Source organism: Nicotiana tomentosiformis, chromosome 1 (genome assembly GCF_000390325.3).
Source record: "Nicotiana tomentosiformis chromosome 1, ASM39032v3, whole genome shotgun sequence".
NCBI classification, from domain to species: Eukaryota; Viridiplantae; Streptophyta; class Magnoliopsida; order Solanales; family Solanaceae; genus Nicotiana; species Nicotiana tomentosiformis.
The window spans coordinates 34,931,455-34,954,482 of record NC_090812.1 but is presented as its reverse complement, the minus strand read 5'-3'; the positions used below and the strand labels follow the sequence as shown (position 1 = coordinate 34,954,482).

Sequence of the window (23,028 nt, the reverse complement as noted above, 5' to 3'; positions counted from 1 at the left end):
CATTTACCAAGCGATGAAGCAAGTGAATATGCTTCTCCTTACACAATTTTCACCAAGTCAAAGGAAAGACATTCCCTTAGATCACACTGACAACTCTTTAAAACAATTCCAGAAAACAAAAATACATCTTTATAGGTGTTCCTTTAAGAACAATTATGTAGGACTTGCACCTGCTTATTGAGTCATAAAATGGCAGCTACACAAGTCTAAAGGAAAATTTTCTGAATGGACTACAGAATAAAGCACATGAAAGTACTCTTCAACCCAAGAGGAAGGTCCCCAAATAATTAGCTTGAGAGGAACCAAAGACGTATATCTAAGGGTTGGATAAGTTACAAATTCTAGCATCTTACAAAATTGAACAATACCATTTCCTCTTCACAACAGTCTATCTAAAGTTTGATTCGTCCACATAGACGCCAGTATGCTCCAGGGTGGAAGAGAGACTTCTCAAAAACCCATATATCACGTACCAAGACCTGGATCCGAAAAAAACATAATATGAGAAAATAGTGCTTCCTACTGCTATTAAGTAGGCAGTCAGATAGTTGTACTTGCTAACAAAATGCTTCACTAACATAACTACTATGATGGTGGAAAACTATAATTTTCAGCAGGAAAACACCCAATATTTAGACCTCGTAGGGTCTCACTGTCACTAATATCTACGGTTAACTTAGCACCCCTTTACTAGATGCAACCAGGAATGCTGTGTTTTTTTTTAATATTGAAATTTTTAAGAGGCTTGAAAGGTAATGCTTCTGGCATCCCAGTCCATATGTTAATATCCCAGATAGATATTTGTAAGAAGGAAGCCATTATCTAGGGTTCTAGTCTAGATAACAACTATTCAGCATTCACCAATTTTGAAGTGTAGAAAAGTGACTTTCTTCACAGTGATGTCGGATGCATTCAGTCAATGAAATTGGCATTTGCAAGAATGCATTATATAGAATCTCTATCACATACCTCCTTATTTCTATCTCCTGAGACAACGGCTCCTTTCCCATCATATGCCTCAAACTTCTGCAATAATAGCTTAATATCAACACAGGACAGTCATTTCTAATACCCTAGACCGCATTAAAATAATAGACGTGTTGGTCTTTTAGATTTTCAATATTAAAAGTAAAACCTGATGCACTCTTGGAAACTAAATGGAGTTACTTTGGACTAGTAAATCATGAGAGAGTCTGTTCTCCAATTATTTCATTTTCTACAAACAGATTTTTCTCAGGTGATATGATGTTTAAAATCAAGGACATGAACTCTTAGCCAGCTTTCTCCAAAAGCACTTATATACTCTAGTTACTTGATTCAGACAGAGTGTCGTATCATATTCTTTGAAAAGTTTTTTTTTATAAGGTAAATAATTTTATTAACAATTGGGGACTAACCCCGTATACAAGCCGTATACCAAAAAAAAGAGAACCTACACCGAAATATAGTTCTCAACAAAACAGATCCAATCCTCTATACAAATAGGGACCTCATGAGTACACCAAAAAGAAACTAGGAACAAGAAACTACTTTGCAATTTCACAAAATCTTGTTCCACCCCTTCAAAAGCCCTCCTATTTCTCTCTTTCCATATCACCCACATGATTGCTAAGGGAGCGACACTCCATGCCCTTGGACTTCTCTTTCCACTCATGTGAACCCAACTATGCAACGCCTCCTTCACTGTACCCGGCATCACCCATTGCACCCCAAACAAATATAAATTAAATTTTGAAAAAGGTCCTTATTTTTCAACTCCTGACAAGGATAACAAAATCTCTTCCTCAGACCCTCAAAGTTTATTCCTTTTCTTATCCATAAGTGGCAGCAGGATCTCTTAGTTTAAAGGTAGCAAGATAAGGGTTTATTCCCTTATCCATAAGTTACAGCAGGATCTCGTAGTTTCAAGGTAGCAACAGTGTTATCAAAGGCGAAAAGCGCAAAAAAGCTTTAAGGTCCGTTGGGACTTTAAGCGCAAAGCGCAAATAAAGCGTGAGCTTTAATGAAAAAAGGCGCAACCGGAGAAAAAGTAAAAATATGTATATGTAGTCCAAGACTAATAATTATAATCATGAATAATTTATATGGACAAAGAAATTGAAAAAAAAAATTACGATAAAGTGAAATATCAAATGTTTAATGTCGCATTTTCAGGATTACACTCATTGGCAAGGAAAAATATGCCTTAGAGCCTTGATGCGACACTAAAGCGCCCACAAAGCGAGGCGAAGCGCTCAACATGTTTTGAGCCTCGCTTCAGGGCTTAAGCGCGCCTTTGACAACACTGGGTAGCAAGATAAGGCCGATATGATGCTAACAGAACTCTTTCTTTTTTTGAGGCTTATTTAACAACCACAAAAATTAATTTATTAACTTTTCTTTATTACACTACGTGACCAACGCATAAACATAATTTTCAAAACTCTGATGAATGAATCTGCAAAAATCAATTAATTTGTCCATTTACAGACAAAGAAGCAAGTTTGTCATTAACTGCAAATCATTGTCATTTGCAAGCACAGTCCAGTTAGTGCATCTGTTTTGGGCACAGAGGCCACTGGTTCATGAATAAGCAGCTTGAAACCAGAAAGTGAGCTTTCAATACTCTTGTTTCTTTCCTTGCAAGCAGGAAATTTTCATGAGCTAAAGTAGTCTATCAAAAGAAGCAAGCAATTAGGTCAACTCACTGCCTAATGCCATGACATGGTTCAATTTAAGGTTGTATGCAGGAACCCTGTTTTAGGTACTAGGGTAGGAGAACACCGGACGGCACCTATTCCCTTCATTCTTTTCTCAGGTTACGATCAGAATGATGACATTATCTTTCGCTTGTCTTTTTTTCTTTTCCGAGTAATTCTCTATAAAATGGATGTCTTTGATTGCCATGTTGATTAATGATTAGCGCTAAACAAACATTACTCGCCAGGTTTACTCGGAAGTCCTAAAGGTGTGGTCATATGGACAAATTATGCAGATATCTGGCCATATCAACTGGTTTGGATGTCAAGTGTTACAACTGAATCAAGCATTACAATCGTGAGATCCAGAAAAGTTGAAACAACTACAACACCATTGACGGGAGCAGGCATCAGCACCAAATGAGCTCAAAACAGTCCAAAAAAATTCGATTACTGGCCAGTTTACCTGCTTAGACAGAAACTCGAGTGTAAGCTGTATGAACGCCTTACTCAGATCATTTTTGTCAACACCAATCTGCAAAAGAAGCGGCTACAGAGTTCTATCATTGCAAAACTAAGAAGCGGTAAAAGTTCAAGGACCAAACTTTCACATGAATAATCACTTGGCAGAGAGAAAATCTAAAGACAATGAAATCCGTTTCTTGTTACATGATAGAGGTTCCATTTGATGTTATAGTATTTCCCAAATTTTTGGGGAAAAAGATTTGAGTGGAGGAGAAGGGTAAACAATTTAACATCAGAAAGTAAAGAGCTTTCAATTCACATAATCTTTTGACATAATGAGCTCTACAGTTTGTCTTCGTCTAAAAAAGGTAAGAAGAAATCCAAGACATATATATGATATCGAAAACTGAGTAGAAAAGCAACTTAAAAACTTCCAATATCCAAATAGCCTCTTAATCTTTATCCTCCCAGTTAAACTAGAACTCTCTCCCAATCAATCACATGGTAACCTCATTTTAAAGTGAAGACATAGGTGACATCACAGGCACAAAAAGTAATAATATCATCAGAAGCTCGAGTACACTATTTTTAAAGTCTAAACCCTTGTGGGTTTTGTTATCGACCCTATTGAATATGGTTTCTCCAAGAAAGACGATTACCAAAACCAAACCAGGAAGAGAATTTATGAAGGGTTAGCAAAAAAGGCTTGGCTCCGGAAAAACCAAATCAGAGAGACCAAAAAGTAGATTGTATCCATCACATGAAAAAGTGGTCATCAGAACCCGAAGAAGAGAATTTATAAAGGGTCAGCAGAAAAGGCTTTGCTCCTGACAAACCAAATAATAAGAGACCAAAAATGTAGATCATATCCATCACATGAAAAATGTAATCATCTTGAACTCCACCTAGTGTCCTGGTAGTGTTATATAATGTTTCCTACACATGCAAATCTAGACAGTTACAAGCTTAAGCAGGGTTAAGGTTTGGTACTTGCCAATCGAGCTCGCAGAGTTCGCACTTTAACAATTGGTTCAATTAGTTCCCAGTGGACAGTAGGCCACACTGATTCTCGTTGCTTGATCTCATTCTTGAGAGCCTGTCTTGTAAGATCAAAGGAAAAAATATGTCAAACAAACTAGTTTTGATTTTTAAGTCAGAAAGAGGGAATTAATTAATAGCCCATGACAGACATAGATAACACTGCACCACCTCGACGGCCAACTATGTATCGAAGTGGTTCAAGAACCACTCACACAAACAGGACCTACCCCCATGCCAAAAGCATAATCTCGACATTTCATCCAAATGACCAGGTTAAGCAGCAAGATTGAAGGCTCCGTATGAATTCAGAGTAAAAATACCAGGTAAAAGAACTTACAGAGTACATATGCTCCGTGACTAATTTCCTCAAAGGTGTCTTTCCTCCGTTTGCGATTTGCGTATTTATCTGAAAGGGAAAAGGCAGAAATACACACGAGTCAAATGCTGAACATAAAATATGTAACAAATACACAGAAACCACAGATTGACGATAAGTCGATAACTCAAAAGTCTATAATTATGAAAAAAGCACACCTCTTTGTATATGCCAACAGCTTCAGCATAGAACTTTTGTTTTGAATATCCAGATTTTCGTAATTTAGCAATGGCATATGCACTTTTGAGCTGCAAAGACAAATTTGATGCGTAAAAACTAATTCAGAACTTTGTGCGTGCTCACCCTAATATAATCTCAATAAAAGTTTTTAACCACTCAGAGTCCAGGTAAAAGGAATAGGCTACAGGAAAAGGAATTTAAGAATAGCAGATCTTGAAACAATTTCTTTTCTGTGAAGTAGCAGATACACAAAAGGGTGTACATATATAATGGTCAGATTACAAATAATTACCTCTGAACTAAGTTCCTCCTTTGTCCTTTTCCAACCACTTCTAGTGAAATACCTGATATCAACATTACAAAAGTTGAACACGGATTGTTTTGCACGATTGCACTAAGTATAAAGAACTCCAAATCACTTAATGAAGCACTTTTACTTTTATGTATAAGTTTGGTCTAGAAAGATGGTGTTGTCGTCATCCCTTCATGATGAATTAAGGATAGTGGTCTATGAAGAATAACTGAACTAAGCACAACTAAAAGAATAATGATCCTTTTCTTTCTTTGGCAAGTAATGTTAGAATTTTGTCCGCATAGAGCGGAATGGATATAGAGGAGTCTTATAGCCAACCCCAACTATTCGGGATTGAGGCTCAGTTGATTAATTGGATGATTGAATGCAAGAATTTGTAAATAGTACAATCAGCACTATGTGCTGGGAGTACATAAGTTGGTTTACACAGGCCTAGATATATGCCTGTAAGGAACTGATGAAGCCAAGGTGAATTCTCCTGCCATTCCCTACTTTGAACTAAATGTTTTTTTTTTTTTGATAAGGTACAGTTTATTGATAACAGTACCAAGATAATACAGCAGCAAGTACAAAAAACAGGACTTGTTTACATTACAGGTTCAAAGATTCTAACAAGTCCAGAATGTCATACATATTTGAACAAAATTTACTTTCATCCAATATTACAAATTTTGAACACATCTATATTTGACAACATGAAGCATCTCCTCTTTGTCTTGAAAACACCTCTTATTTCTACTTTGAACTAGAGTATTGCTAATAAAATAGTCCATTGGTTTCTTATATGTTTCTATACACCAACCCCGTAAGAACTTACTACCTCTTCTGTGCACCATGGTGCTTATTGTCCATATTTAGCTTGCCCCACTTTTCTCCACAATCCACATTATATTTTTCTACTTACAATACCGTCTCTTGTGAGCATATACAATCCCTCCTGTCTGAATCAATGCCATTTTGGATATTATAACTAGAACAAGAATATGACGGTCCCATTTATCAAGAAAATAATAAAAAGAATTGGGTTGTCCCAGCTTGCCACATCAAAAGTTACCTAAATACCATAACAGTTTTCTCTCTGTTAGATATAGACTAAAACTGATTCCAGAGAGTATTCTCTTATATTTAATGTTAATCAGAAGAGAGAGCAGCCAAAATCGATAGCCAATTTTACGAACAGTTTTACGTACCTCTTCCAGAATGGGATTTTCTCACGAGGGGTATAAGGATCATATACGATTCCCGGACTAACCATAGACACTTTGACTGCTCCCTATAAATGGAAAAAATTCAAAACTTAAACATTTATCCAACTTAATTCTAAAAGCTGTAAAAAATTAATCTGTTATATACTAACAAGTAACAACCAAAATGAAATGCATATTTATTCTTCATTAGCAGTGTCTCCATTAAAAGGTTTTGTTACCATTTGTCGTGCTTGGGCTGGAGCTTTTGCTTGCGTTGTAACTGATCGCATGTCACCATAGCTTATTGGCTCCTGCATCTACATGGAAAGTAAAAGTGATGGGAGTAATCAAATCTATCATTCAACAAAATATTCCTAATGATTCTCTTGACTTTCAATATGCTCTCTCAAACACAAGGTGCTGAAACCACTTGAGACAGCTAATAATTACTCAGCAAGTTAAAACTCAGATAAAATGCTCACAGAATAAGAATTACAAAAAGAAAAAAAGCTGGCTCCTGATACAATTTTGAATTTATTTTAAATACAACTTACTGTAGTGGAATGGAGCATTGGTTTATCTCCAGATGTCCAGGGGATACATCCATGGTCCTTACGTACGCAGGATGATATGTTCCTCAATGTGAGATGTGGAACTGACCACAGGAGCAAACAGCTGAATTAAGAAAGATCTTCGTTCTAATAATAGCTCAGAATTCAACTTTTAAAAGGCAGAAAGGTCAACAGAAAGAAAAAAGGAAAGAAAATGAAGAAAGAAACTAATTGATTTAGAGTGAGTGGTCTTGCACCAACTGAACAGGTCTTTGCCGTAGATATATTATTCCATGGATGGAAGTCCGTCCATTTATATAAGCAAGAGGAATTGCTCCAGCACTTTGTATCTGATCACAGGGAAAGACAATTCATTCCAATAGATAGAGTTATCCCTAATAAGAACTAAATGATTGAAACACAAAAAGGACAGCAGAAATTGTAAATAGGATAATCAAAAAACAACATATTTATTCCAACATGAATGCAATTAAGCTATACATACACCAGTTTAATATAGCATATCGTAGTGTAACCAATCCCATTAAGTGAACATGATACTCTTAATACAAGGGGAAATGATCAAATATGCTCCTGTACTATCCAAATTAGAGCAACGTTACCCTTCATTAATTTTTTGGTCTAATATACCCTCACTGTCATGAAAAAGTCTCATTTTTGCTCTTGACCAGTAAGGCAGCTCCAACCTGAGGGTAATTTTAAACCATAGTCAACCATTGACGGTAGAATTGGACCTATTTTCTGGAGGTTTTTGGACACCTGGAGTACACCCATTTTATGCTGAAGCTCCCGTAATGGCAAGGGCAAATACGAGAAATTCTTTTAATGGCAAGGTTATGAATTGACCAAAAGTGTAACAGAGGATTGAGCAATTTTGGACAGTACAGGGGCAAATTTGGACCGTTTCCCTAAAAACAATTAAAAGGTACAATTCATTCGCCTATTCCACTTATATCTTTCCATCAGCTTCTAGACACAACCAAAATGAAGTAAATTTCAACAACCCCATTTGAGAAATAGAACATCAGAACGTATTAGCGTTATATGCATATACATACCATTTGTAATAGCTTTTGAATAGCTTCTTGAGCTGGTTAGCCTGCATTATCAGAAAAAGAATCAGATTTGAAACAAAGAGACACATTTAATCCAAAAAAAAAATCAAAAAAAAAGGCATCAAACAAGATAGTGGAAAAAGGGTAGCTGGCTTATTGCTAATAAACTCGATATCATATGTTGATAAATTACCAGTCTTTGGAGAAAAAATTATATATGCATTACTAGAATTTGAGCATACAGAATAAAAAATGGCTGAAACTATAATTAAGCTAATTACAAGGTCGAAAACTCTCGAATTTCAAGTGTTTGATAGATGTTTCGAAGCGCATGATATCGTCCTAAAGCCATCTATGATCAAGGAGAGGGGAAACAGAGCGGAAAAGGAAGGTTTTTGGAACTTTGAGAAGAGGGTTTAAGGAGGATTTGTTTGCTCCTTCGCAGCATAACTTAGTTGCTACTTCTTACCACTTAATGACTTCCACCTGTCACCCTTTTTTTAACGGAAAAGGGCCAAAAATGCCCCTCTACTATGCCAAATTGAGGGCATCTGCCCTCCGTTAAAACTTTGGCACAAGCCTACCCCTCCCGTTAATACCTTGGGCCAAAAATGCCCCTTTTTCGTTCCCCATCCAACAGAAATGCCCCTTTTTCGTTCTTCACCCAACTTACTGCAGCGCCAACTACTGGGGATTGAGGTGCGTCGTCAGTTATAAATTTGCATTTTAGTTCCAAATTTTGTTTACAATGTTATGAAGTGTTTAATGCATTGGCTTATTAGAGATTCTGGAGGAATCAATCACTGGAGTCCCTTTTCTTAACCTTAGCACTGATGATAGCTCTTATGTAAAGGCATTAGGCTCAAACATTAACATGAATCCACTGCCAAAATAGTTTTTCAGCAAGCTTTATTGCACTGTAATTATACATTAACTTGAAAATGCATCACAATAGTAGTAGTTAAGTCAATTTGTTATAGGCTCAAACAACATTGTTAATGTCTTTTACCATACTAAATACATTTCATACTTCATATTTCGTCAAACATCCTAATGCCATTACAATCGATCGAACAACAACAATGCATTTAATACATTGGTTTCAATCTGAATATCCCAACAAAGCAACCCAATAACATAAGAATGATAATCCACTGCCAAAATAGTTTTTCTTTCAACTTTGCAACTACTCGATCATGATCAATAGAAGAAGCTTCAAAGGCAGCAACTTTTCCCTTTAATACATTGATTTCAATATGAAGATGATCTGATTTTTTTCTGTAGAAAATCTGTTTTCCTCACAAGAGCCTCCTCTTTAATTTATTGATGATAACTAAAGCTCTTGAAGAAAATTCATCATCTTCCCTAAAAAGCGAGGGGTTGGAGAGAGTGGGAGGGGAGGTGGTACATTAATCTATTTATATCTATATTATTATAAAAGCACGAATGTTTTATGCTAAACGTTGAACGATTAAAATATCCTTGAAACTTTGATTGACTTTTATGCCCTTAAGTATTTGTATAATTTAAGAATATAATTGCAATTACCCAAGGTTAGAATTCTTTTCAGATTTAAATTGCACATATGCAACCCTACAAAGTTTATAGTTTATTTCCGTTAGGATTCATATTAGATACGATTTACATTATTCAATCAAAGTTAAACTTTCACTAGGATTCTTATAATTTATACACTTAGAATTCTTGTCATCAGTGCCACATAGTTCAAGCGAAATCCAATTATTTTATATAAGTTCTCTTCTCTTATTATTTATTTACTCCTCTACGTATTGTCTCTTAGCTTGATATTTTTATATTTTAGTTTTTGAATTTCACATATAATATCATCATTGGTGATTGATACTTCTTGAGATTTATGTGATTTTTATGGATTGTAATTGCTCATCCAATTTTTAGTAACTTCAAATTATTCACATGAATTGGTTATAAGTTTAAATTTTCGTAGACTGAAATATTTTATAGTGTGTTTAATACCAACATTGAACTGAAAAGACAATTTAAAAGTTAACAAAAATTACTATAATACTTAGGAATGTATTTTTACTATACTATTTGCACGAAACTCTATACAGACTAGATGCTAATGAATAATTGTAACATAAAATACTGGTAACTTCTGAATTAGAGCTAAAAATTAACATATAGTGGAATCAATAATTAAAGATTAAAAAATAGGTTGCAAAATTTCACTTATAAATTTGAAAATCACAAGTGTATATTTTAATGTTAAAAAATTTATTCTATATAAGATTTTGTTTCATATGGTATGAGTATGATTCTTTGGACGGAAATTAGGTGGAATGACTTCTTTGAGTGTGTTTGCTTGGTTATGCATCGTTTTAACGATTTTCATTAGTTTATAAGTTAGAGTAAAATGAAAATATTTAAGAAACTTTATGATGATTCTAAAAATAAAAATTGAGGTTTCTAAGAACAGACACTTTCTAATGTTGAGTAACTGAATAATTTTTTCGAGACAATGATTTTTCTCCTTTTGTTATGCCAATAAATGGTTAATGATATCTAGCTACTTGGTGTAAAACATATTATTTAACTACATTTTTATACAAGTAATAGTACCGCCTAGTTGTTGATTTTGACGCTCTAGAAAACGTCTCTTCATTTGAAAAATTTTCCACTCATTGATACAATTATTGAAAGAACTATATCTCTTGTCATATATATTTTGTTAATTTAATATGAATTTATAAAAGTATTTTCTTATCATATATTTTTTTTATTGATTAACACGGAAAATTACGTGCAACGCACGTGGATAGAAACTAATATTATTATAAAAGTACTGTCACGACCCGAAATTTCCTACCGATGGAACCGTGATGGCGCCTAACATTTCACTTGTCAGGCAAGCCAACGTTAGAGAATCATTAAACCAATTCCTAATTTTCATTCAGTAAATAATAATAATTATCTAAGATGAAATATAATAAGTGCGGAATATCATAAAAATGTATTAATTACTACCACCCGGATCTGGAGTCACAATTCACGAGCATTCTAGAATTTGCTACAAGTAATAGTCAGAAAGAAATACAATTGTTTGAATGAAAGAAACAGTAGAACAAAAAAGATAGATGGAACTTCAAGGTCTGTGAACGCCGACAGATCTACCTTGAGTCTTCGGACAGCGGACCAATAGCAAAATCTCGATCAACCCGAGCCGGTATCAAAATCTGCACAGAAAGTGCAGAGTGCAGCATCAGTACAACCGACCCCATGTACTAGTAAGTGTTGAGCCTAACCTCGACGAAGTAGTGACGAGGCTAAGGCAAGGCATCTACAAATCAACCTGTACAATTTAACAGTATATATGCAAATAACAGAAATAAAAAACTAAACAGGAAATGTCGGGAGGGGAACATACTGAGGGGAATACAAGATAAAGAACTACAACAGCATGATCACGGAGCAGTCAATATACCATGAATCAACAGGAATAGTGAATACAGTAAGAAAAAATGCACAGCATCACCATTCGTGCTTTTACTCTCAATCTCACCATAAAATTAATAGAAACGGCAAGGCATCACCCTTCGTGCATTAACTCTCATATCATGGCACGGCATCACCCTTCGTGCATTAACACTCACAATATGGCACGGCATCACCCTTCGTGCATTAACACTCTCCCTTACCATAATGCAATGCATAAATAACAACAGGGAGATAGAATAACAAGTACAAACCTTAATTCAACATTTGGTTCCATAATATCAATCTCAACTTTGAAATAAAAAAAAATTCAATTACCACCAGAAAATCCGTAAACATGATAAGAACGATAAATTGAACAACACTAGTATAACACGTAGCAATTTGGCATAGGAATGAGACAATATAAGAAAAAAATAGAGAAATATGGAAAACAGGTAAATTGGCGGCGCATAAGTACTCGTCACCTCACATATACGCCGCTCACATGAATTTCACTTAGCAAGTAATCTAAGGTTCCTGATTCCCTCAAGTTAGGGTTAGACACAACACTTACCTCGCTCCGAAGGCCACTTAATTCTCAATCACAACTTTTCCTTTGGAATTCACCTCCAAACCACTTGTATCTATTCAAAAATGACTCAATAATATCAAATATTTCTAAAGGAATCAAATATATTGCATAAATTAAATTTCTCAAATTTTCCTCCAAAAAGTCAAAAAATCGACCCCGGACCTACTTGGTCAAAACCCGAGGTTCGGACCAAAATCCATTTACCCATTCATCCCCGAGCCCGAATATATAATTGGTTTTGGAATCAGACCTCAAATTGAGGTCTAAATCCCCAAATTTTCGAAATCCCTAGTTTCTACCCTAACCCCTAATTCTACCATGAAAACTCTAGATTTTAGGTTGAAAATTCAAGAAATGTAATGGGTAATTGAAAGAAAATGGTTTAGAATTACTTACCAATAATTTGGGGAAGAAAATGACTTTTGAAAATCGCCTCCACCCGTTTGGTTCTTGAAAAATATTGAAGAAATGGCTTAAACCCGTGTTTGGAGTATGTTTTAAGTCACTGGACAGGCCTTCATCGCGTTCGCGAGAGGCCTGTCGCGATCGCGATGCACACCGGCCTAAGGCCTTCGCATTCACGAGTCTTTCTATGCATTCTCGTAAGGCAGCTCCCCCCAAACCTTCACGTTCGCGACCCAGTGGACGCGTTCGCGTAGAAGAACATGACCCCTTCCCCCATGTCCCTTAAACTATCGCGTTCGCATGAGACAGATCGTGTTCGCGAAGGGTACCACCCCCAACGCTTCGCGTTCGCGAAGAAGAAATTTTCCCTGCCCCCATTTTACCTTTCGCGTTCGCGACACTACGCATGCGAATGCGACGAAGGGCACACCAGAACAGCTGCTGCAGCAAAAATCTCAGATTTTCTAAGTGCAAATCACCTCGTAGCCTATTTGAAACTCACCTGAACCCTCGGGGCTCCAAACCAAACATGCACACAAGTCTAAAAATATCATACGGACCTGATCGCGCGATCAAATTGCCAAAATAACATCTAGAACTCCGAATTTAACACCAAATCGAATGAAATTCTCAAGAACACTTTAAAATTATTATTTTCTAAACCGAAGGTCCGAATCACGTCAAATCAACTCCGTTTCTCACCAAATTTTTCAGACATGTCTTAAATATCATAACGAACCTGTACCGGGCTCTGGAACCAAAATACGGACCCGATACTAACAATGCCAAATATCAATCAATTCTTAAAAACAAATAATTTTCAGAAATTTAATTTTCATCAAAAATTCATAACTTGAGCTAGGGACCTTCGAATTCGATTCCCGGCATACGCCCAGGTCCCATAATTCGATACGGACCCACTGGGACTGTCAAAACACGGATCCATACCTATTTACCAAAAATGTTGACCGAAGTCGACGAAAATCAACTTTTAAGGCATAAATTCTTATTTTTATCAATTTTCAACATAAAAGCTTTCCGGAAACTTGCCCGGACTGCGCACGCAAATCGAAGAGGGTAAAAATGAGATTTTTAAGGCTTAAGAGCGCAGATTCGAGTTCTAAAACATAAGATGACCTTTTGGGTCATCACAATCTCCACCTCTAAAACAACCGTTCGTCCTCGAACGGACATAGAAAAGTACATGGGCTGGTGAAAAGGTGGGATATCTATTCTACATATCGGACTCGGACTCCCAAGTAGCTGCCGCAATAGGCTGACCTCTCCACTGCACTTGAACTGAAGGGTAACTCTTTGATCTCAACTGGCGAACTTGCCGGGCTAGAATTGCCACTGGCTCCTCCTCGTAAGTCAATTCTTTGTCCAACTGGACAAAGTTGAAATCTAACACTTGGGACGGAATAAGAGTAGAATGGTTCAATCATCGATGATAGAATAAAATCGCATGACGGAATAAGAAAGAAGTGATATTGTTCCTAAACTTCATTTCCTCTGAGAGATAAGTACAGACGTCTCCGTACCGATCTTTCAGACTCTACTAAGCTTGCTCGTGACTCGTGAGACCTATGTAACCTAGTGCTCTGATCCCAACTGTCACGACCCGAATTTCCCACCTTCGGACTGTGATGGCGCCTAACATTTCACTTGCTAGGCAAGCCAACGTTAGAATAATATTAACCGTTTTTAAAATAATTTTTAAATTTATTAATAACAAGGAAGCAAATGCGGAAGCAATTTTGAAATAATTCATAATAATAACGGTGTCTAAATACCATCCCAGAATTGGTGTCACAAATACACGAACTTCTAGAATAAATACAAATAAAGGTCTGAATAAAATAAAGCTGTGTGAAAATAAACACACAGGTAAAGTACAATAGACGGGGACTTCGGAACTGCGGACGCCATGCAGTTATACCTCAAGTCTCCTCTGATAGCTGAAATCCGAGCAAGTCTATGGTACGCCGCTGGGACCAACTCCAAGATCTGCACAAGAAGTGCAGAGTGTAGTATCAGTACAACCGATCCCATGTACTGGTAAGTGCTGAGCCTAACCTCGACGAAGTAGTGATGAGGCTAAGGCGGTTCACTTACATTAACCTGTACGCAATATTAGTAACAACAACAATAATAGAAATAAATCAGGTAATTCATTTATAATAAATGAAGGCAACTCAGCACTCATAACCAATAATCATTTCCATTAATTCTGTTGCAGCGTGCAACCCGCTCTCACAATATATTCACATTCAATTCTGTTGCAGCGTGCAATCCGCTCTCACAATATATTCATATTCAGTTCTGTTGCGGCGTGCAACCCGCTCCTCCAACATATTCATTTTAATCAAGTCTATTGCGGCGTGCAACCCGATCCTCCAATATTAACTTTTTAACAAGTTTGTTGCGGCGTGCAACCCGATCCTCCAATATTGACTTTTAATAAGTCTGTTGCGGCGTGCAACCCGATCCTCCAATATTGACTTTTAATAAGTCTGTTGCGGCGTGCAACCCGATCCTCCAATATAGACTTTTAATAAGTCTGTTGCGGCGTGCAACCCGATCCTTCAATATATTCATTATAATTAATCATGTTGCGGCGTGCAACCCGTTCCTGCAACATTTTCATTTACCAATTCTTATAGAAGAAATTTTTCCAATAAATGTAACAATTAATATAAAATTATAAGACAACAAGCATACAATAATTATGATTTAATTATGAAGCAAACAATGACAACTAGCAAATTATTATGGAAATCAGGGAGCAAATAGGCACTTTAATATTTATTATACTAAATGTCAAATAACAATTAAGGCACATAATTCAAATAGCATGTAACAATTAATGCAGAAATTCAAGAATTTATATTTGCAAAGAATAAGAGAGAAATAATTATTATAATAATTAATTTATGATTAAAAATAATTTGTGATTTTTTAAGTAAGCAGGCAAACAATTAATTTGATGATGTATAGACACTCGTCACCTCGCCTATACGTCGTTTACATGCAATTCACATAACAAACAATTTAAGGGTTCTATTCCCTCAAGTCAAGGTTAACCCCAACACTTACCTCGCTTTGCAAATTCCAATCAATTATTCAACCATAACTTTTCTTTTAAATTTGCCTCAGAAAGCTTCAAATCTATTCACAAATAATTAAATATATTCAATACTAATCATAGGAATTAATTCCATATGAATTTATAAATTTTTCGGATAAAAATCCGAAATTCATTAAAATATTCGGCAGTGGGACCCATGTCTCAAATCCTAGAAAAACTGACGAAATCCGAACACCCATTCCGATACGAGTTCAACCATACCAAATTTGTCCAATTCCGATATCAAACGGACCTTCAAATCTTAATTTTTTATTTTTGGAAGATTTTATAAAAATCTGATTTTTCTTCCATAAATTCACGGATTCATGATATAAATGAGTATGAAATCATGAAATATAATCAATATAGGATAAGAAACACTTACCCCAATGTTTTTCCGTGAAAATCGCCCAAAAATCGCCTTACCCGGGCTTAAAAATAAAAAAGAATTTAAAATGGGTCGAAACCCCATTTCCAGAACTTAAGTTCTGTTTCTGAGATTTTTACCCTTCGCGAACGCGGTCAGTGCCTCGCGTTCGCGAAGCACAATTATGTGCTGTCAAATTTTACTCTTCGCGAACACGAGGGCTACCTCGCGAACGCGATGCATGCCTGGCTTGACCTTTGCGAACGCGAGATGCCCTTCGCGAACGCGAAGGCTAATTTTTCCTGGCCAGTCTCTTTCCCTTCGCGAACGCGAGGCTTCTATCACGAAGGCGAAGCTTTGAACCTCAAGCCTTCGCGAACGCGGTCACTATGGCGCGAACGCGAAGCACAAAACATGCCAGCCCAATTAGCTCTTCGCGTTCGCGAGAGTACCTTCGCGAACGCGAAGAAGAACACACCAGAAGCTTGAAGTCTGCAGAAAACCAGATTTCCTAAGTTCGAAATCATCCCGTAGCCTATCCGAAACTCACCCGAGCCCTCGGGGCTCCAAACCAAACATGCACACAAGTTCTAAAACATCATACGAACTTGCTCGCACGTTCGAATCGCCAAAATAACACCTAGAACTATGAATCGTACACCAAATCAAAGGAAGTTTTCAAGAAAACTTTAAAACTTATATTTTTATAACCGGACGTCCGAATCACGTCAAATCAACTCCGATTCTCACCAACTTCGGCACACAAGTCATAAATGTTATAGTGGACCTATATCGCGCTCCAGAACCAAAATACGAACCCGAGGTCAATAAATCCAACATCAGTAGTTTCTTAGAAATCATTAAGCTTTCAAGCTTTTAATTTTTCATCAAAATTCTATAACTCGGGCTAGGGACCTCTAAATTTGATTCCGGGCATACGCCCAAGTCTCAAATCATGATACGGACCTACCAAAATTTTTAAAACACTGATCCGGGTCCGTTTGCTTAAAATGTTGACCAAAGTCAACTTAGTTGAGTTTTAAAGCTCTATTTCCCATTTTAATCTATTTTTCACATAAAAACTTTCCGAAAAAATGTACGGACTGCGCACGCAAGTCGAGGAATGATAAATTATACTTTTCGAGGTCTTAGAACACAGAATTACTTATTAAATTTAAAGATGACATTTTGGGTCATCACAGTAAGAGTCAATACCACATGATTTTGCAAACATAAAGATCTAAAAAGAGAAATGTTAGATCGATCTTTTTACTCTTTATAAATAAAATTTATGGTAGATAAAATTATAATTATAATTATAGTTAAATATTCAAAATAAGAGATGAACTAACATTAAGAATTTGAATCAATAGAAAATAAATTATTTTTTATATTAAGACCAAAAAAACAAAATTTCAATTAATTATTTAGCAAAAGAATTCATTGTAATTATTTTTTAAATTTATCATACGAGTAAAATTATTTTTCAAGTTAAAAAGAATATCTTAGGGTACTTAAATTTATTCTCTAAAAAGAGCGTTAGAGATTAAAAAAATTAGATCGCAAAGTAAAAAAGATTAATATAGTATTAAAAAGGCCATACAAGTGATTGAGGAAGCACAATCAAAGTTAAATCGTAAATAAAAATAAGCTTCCAAGACTATATTATAAAGAGTGGATTCTGATATAGCGGGATTATCCTTTGTAGATGCCTTCAGCGGAATCGAAATAATATTCCTATGTCATGCATTACTTGTAAATGTCATATCAAGAGGCATGATACTGTTAGCAATAATAACAAGTGGTGTACCATCAACGATTGTATTATGAGGTCATACAATTCACTTTAGATTTGATATACCCCTTCAAATAACTGAAATAACCATCACAAATATATCAAAGCGAGCAATAGTGCTAAATTTATAAGGAAGGTCAAATTGAGAATATAGGATGAGGGACTTATGGCTAAGCGTCAAAGAATCGAAACAATGGTCTAGAGTTTTAGAGATATACTAGATATCAATGAACTGTTTGGTGAAAAAAGTAATAGTTTAGGAGGTGATTTATGTCATGTACTATTAGTAGTTTCAAAATCAACAAAAACAGAGACTGTAAAAACTAGCTTGCCAAATTTATACTTATGGCCTCAAATGAAAAAGATTCAAATGACAGAAAATATAAAAGTAAGAACAGATCCAACATTGAGTGACTTCTTGCTTCCAGTCGAAAACGAAGAAGAGCACCCAAAAAAAAATAATTTGATTCTTCCAGAACACTTGGTTACAAGGGTAATAGTAGTACATTTAATAAGAAAAATATTTTCATCATTAGATTAAAATACAAATTGTGCAAATTAAATGATAGAAATTAAAGAGCTATCTTAGCTAGCAGAAATGAATATGTTGATCAACTAAATAAAAGGTTGATTGCTAAGTTTTATGGTAAAAATAAAATATTTTTTAGTTTTGACTCAATAGAAGATGATCCATACCAACAATTACTACCAAGAAGAATACTTAAATACTTTAATATCAAATGGCCTTCCACATCTATGTTTGTTGTCAAGTTTATTATTTCTTACGTATGTTAGTGTCACCGTATATATAATAGACTAAGTTAAAATTGATCTTCCATTGCATATAGGTTGATTTTGAAGAGAAATGTGCCCGTCATACTACTACAAAACTTAGATCTGGCGAATAGCTTATGTAATAGTACACAATTAGTATATACAAGTTTTGGCAATAAAGTCATACATGCATAAATTATGATATTGTTAAACGTGCTTCTAAGTATGTGTTTATCCCCAAATTAACTTTCTTCTTCCATAACTAAAGAATATCCTTTTTAATTTGTGTAAAAAAAAATTCAATATGTTTATGTTTTGTAATTATAATAAATAAAGCACAAGGGCAAACATCCTAAATATTGGACTATATTTACAACAATATATTTTCTTACACGAATAACTATATGCTGCACTTTCAAGAGGGATATTAATATCGACAACAAGAGTACTGGTAATAGTAGAACAACCAAAGCATTAGAATGAAACATGCACAAAAAAAACATCATCTACAAAGAAGTTTTCGGTAAGATACCATCATATTAGATACATTTAAATTACAAATATATAATTATCTAATTATGACTAAATTGATCATTTTTGTAAGTTCTGATGGTGTCCTTTCATTTTTAATTCACGTATTATGCTAATGTAATAATATTTTTCTTGTATTATTATATATAAAATTTCTCTCATTAATTAAATTTTTTTCTTCCTTCATATAAATAAATATTTAAACCATCATATGTCATTATTTACGTGCAACGCACATTTATAGATACTAGTTATTATAAAAAGTCCCTAAATTATTTTCTGTTGGGTGGGGAACGAAAAAGGGCAATTTTGGCCCAAGGTATTAACGGGAGAGGTAGGCCTGAGCCAAAGTTTTAACGGAGGGCAGATGCCCTCAATTTCACATAGTAGAAGGGCATTTTTGACCCTTTTTTATTTTTTTAAAAAAGTTTCATTTTCTGGTATTACATTTGTTTTTGCACCTGGTTTTACACTTTGGTATGACTAAAAATTTTTGAAATGAATTTGTTTTATTGAGCTTGGTTGGAGAGCACAGAATATGTTTTTAAAAATAATTACTAAAAATTGATATTAGTATTAGCAAATCAAACAGTATTTCAATGACAAGACTTCTAGATCCATAGAGACGACGGCAAAGTATAATTTTCATTAAAAATAATATTTGCCGCAAAGACTTCTATAAAACAACTCCTAATCAATGTATAAGAGTAGAAATGTATACGGTCAAAATTGTATGGTTAATCGAGATCGAGGTGGCAGATCGAGATTCAATCCCAAGTTATATTGGATCGTTACATGAATAAATATTGCCTAGCTCGTGATTCAGGGATCGATCGAGATCGAGATCGGCTAAGGTCGAGACCGAAAATGATAGAAATCTAGCGAGATCGAAGGAAGCCTGCTAAGTCGAATAACAGAAAGCCGAGGAATCCGTGACCGGGCAAGGATTGTGGCGGAGATCTCGGCATGTATCAAGTCAAGACCGGTTGATTAGCCAATCGGGAGATTTTCTTATGTATTTCAAATTGTACCATCTGTAGAATTTCTCTACTATATAAAGGGGGTTCCAATCATTTTGTAGGTACAGATTCACGCATAACAAAGCAATATATTACGTTTTCTCTCTTAAGCTCCCTTATTCAGTAGTTCAGTTCTTATTCTTCAATAATACACTTAGTTGGTGCGGGGGCAACCTAGCTCAAGGGCCAAGGCTGTATAATATATCGGTTTGCTTTATTTTACAGTTAATTTCTAACTTCAATTTTCATATATTCTCAGTTTGTGCCAAGTGAAATCACATGTCCTTAAAACCACTTATAAATTTAATTGTTATCCGATTTTAAGGGTAAACAGTTTGACACCCACCATGAGGCTAAGGATAATAGTGATTGCCTGGTGCTAATTTTTATAACACACACTGCTTTACACTTATTCTTGTAAGTATTTTTTATTCCAGGATCAGCATGTCGAACTCTCGAGCAGTACCCACACACATCGACAATGGCCTTGGTTTTCATGGCGAAAACGACAACGTAGCCGCCCCAGGATACGATATGCTTCTAGTTGACCTCGAGGGAGTATCAGTTGCAGACCCCATCGACGCCCGTTCCCATGTTGCCCTGAATGCAAATCTGAGCGTCGATCTCAAAAATAGCGTCCGCAGAGACGTTCGATCAGCCGGTTAGAACGCACAGGGCGGCGAAGAAGGCAAAATCAGCCTTCGAATAATATTCAAAATGCTGCAGACTCAACAAGCTGCCATAGCATAACTTCAAAATCAGAACCACGCACCGAGTAGGGTCGAACCCGAGCCATCACAGGAAGTTTTTCACAGGGCCGAACCGGTGCTGGAGAGGTCAAATAAGAATGAGTCAGGGACCAACCCCGCTATCTTGAAAATGTTCGAGGAGCCGACAAAGCGAATTGAATCGGGGGAGAAGAAGATTGAAGCAAATGACAAAAAAATAGAAATATATAACTCCCGAGTTGAACAAATTCCGGGGGCATCACCGATTTTGATAGGTTTGGATTCAAAGAAGTTCGTACAAGAGCCTCCCCCCATCCCCCCCCCCGAGTGCGGCTCCTAAGCCCATTCCGAAGAAATTTCGCATGCCAAAAATTCCCAAGTATAATGGAACTACCGACCCCAACGAGCATGTCACTTCTTACACATGTGCAATAAAGGGGAACGATATAGAGGACGATGAGATTGAGTCTGTACTGCTAAAGAAATTTGGAGAAACTTTATCAAAGGGGGTGATGATATGGTACCATAATTTGCTACCTAATTCCATTGATTCTTTTGACATGCTCGCAGATTCCTTCGTCAAACACACGCTGGAGCGATAAAGGTCGAGACTAGAAAGTCGCACCTCTTCAAAGTAAAACAGAAAGACAACGAAATGCTCAGAGAATTCATATCTCGGTTCCAAATGGAGCATATGGATCAGCCCCCGGTCGCCGACGATTGGGCCGTTTAGGCTTTCACTCAAGGACTAAACATACGAAGTTTGGTAGCCTCACAAAAATTAGAGCAGAACTTGATCGAATATCCAGTTGTAACCTGGGACTATGTGCATAATCGGTACCAGTCAAAGTGTCACGACCCAAAATCCTAACCTGTCGTGATGGCGCCTATCTCGATACTAGACAAGCCGACAACCTCAATAAACCATAATTTCTTTTAAGTTTGAAAATATAATATTTAAACACAATCCACAAGTCTCGCAAATACCGACACAAATACTCCCAAAACCTGATGTCACTGAGTACATGAGTATCTATACATTACAAGTCTGGAAAATATGGTCTATAATAATCTGAGACCAAATACAATAAACAAAAGGATAGGGAAGGAGAGACAAGGTCTGCGACACATGGCAGCTACCTCTGAATCTCCAGAAAATCGACTGTGTGAAAGAATCAACACCCACTGTATCCGAGATCACCTGGATCTGCACACGAAGTGCAGGGTGTAGTATGAGTACAACCAACTCAGTAAGTAACAATAATAAATAAAGAACTGAAAGTAGTGACGAGCTTCTCAGGTAAGTCCAAATACTGTACTTTCCAATATAAACGAGTAGGCATGCTCTCAAGTTCAACATTTAAAATTTTACTGAAATTTCATATCAAGTTTGACCGAAATAGAAAATAATGTTTTTACGAAATTTCCAAAATAGTGATATATGACAGCTGAAATGCAGCAAATAATATAATCAATGCATCCTCTCAGAGTAACAGTCACTCAGTCATCCCATTCACTCTAACCTCACAGTCACTCTTTCCTCATAGTTACTCATTCCTCACAGTCACTCATTACTCGGCACTCGCACTCAGTAGGTACCTGCGCTCACTGGGGGTGTGTACAAACTCCGGAGGGGCTCATTCAGCCCAAGCGGTATATCAAGGCAATTATGGCATATAACAATGAAATATGCTGCAGCGTGCAGCTCGATCCCATAAATATCCTCACAATTAGGTCTTCGGTCTCACTCAGTCATCAACCTCTCCAGTCTCTCGGGCTCTCAGAAATCATGATAAGCAGCCCAACAACAATGATATGATGCATCAATAATGAATAAGAGAGACTGAGGTAAAAATGTGCAAATAAAACTGTGACTGAGTGCAAAACAACAATTTAGCAAATAATTTCACAAGTACACGACCTCTGTGGGTCCCAACAGTGTAAACATATGATTTAAACATGATTCATAGATCAATTTCTCTAATACGGGAAAAAATGTACGGATATCAATAGATTTTTCAACTACACAGTTCCATGGAATTGCCCAAGTCATAATTCCTACGGTGCACGCCCACACGCCCGTCACCTAGCATGTGCATCACCTCAAAACCAATCTAATACATATCCCGGGGTTTCATACCCTAATGACCAAATGTAGAACTGTTACTTACCTCAAACCGTGAAATTCTTTATTCCGTTAGGTCTTTGCCTCATGAATTGGCCTCCAAATGCCTCGAATCTAGCCACAAATAATTCGATTCAGTCAATAACATTTATTGGAATTAATTCCATATGAAAATATAAATTTTCCATAAAAATCTAAAATTTAACTCAAAAATTACCCGTGGGCCACGTCTCAGAACCCGA

The 23,028-nt window shown here is 36.2% G+C and overlaps 1 protein-coding gene across 2 annotated transcripts; it reads right to left on the bottom strand.

Annotated features, from left to right (window-relative positions):
- Positions 1–57: 57 nt before the first annotated feature.
- LOC104110089 (uncharacterized) lies at positions 58–8,308 on the bottom strand. 2 transcript variants are annotated; one of them, XM_009619511.4, is made up of 13 exons: positions 8,149–8,308; positions 7,871–7,911; positions 7,049–7,141; positions 6,795–6,895; positions 6,480–6,557; positions 6,244–6,326; positions 5,033–5,084; positions 4,719–4,808; positions 4,522–4,590; positions 4,138–4,239; positions 3,145–3,213; positions 970–1,026; positions 58–479 (listed from the first exon to the last, which is right to left on the bottom strand). In XM_009619511.4, the coding sequence occupies exons 1-13, from the start codon at positions 8,217–8,219 to the stop codon at positions 393–395; spliced, it is 993 nt and encodes a 330-aa protein (XP_009617806.1). In that variant the 5' UTR covers positions 8,220–8,308; the 3' UTR covers positions 58–392. The 2 variants fall into 2 exon arrangements, with proteins under 2 accessions (XP_009617806.1, XP_009617807.1); XM_009619512.4 differs by lacking the exon at positions 7,049–7,141.
- Positions 8,309–23,028: the final 14,720 nt, after the last annotated feature.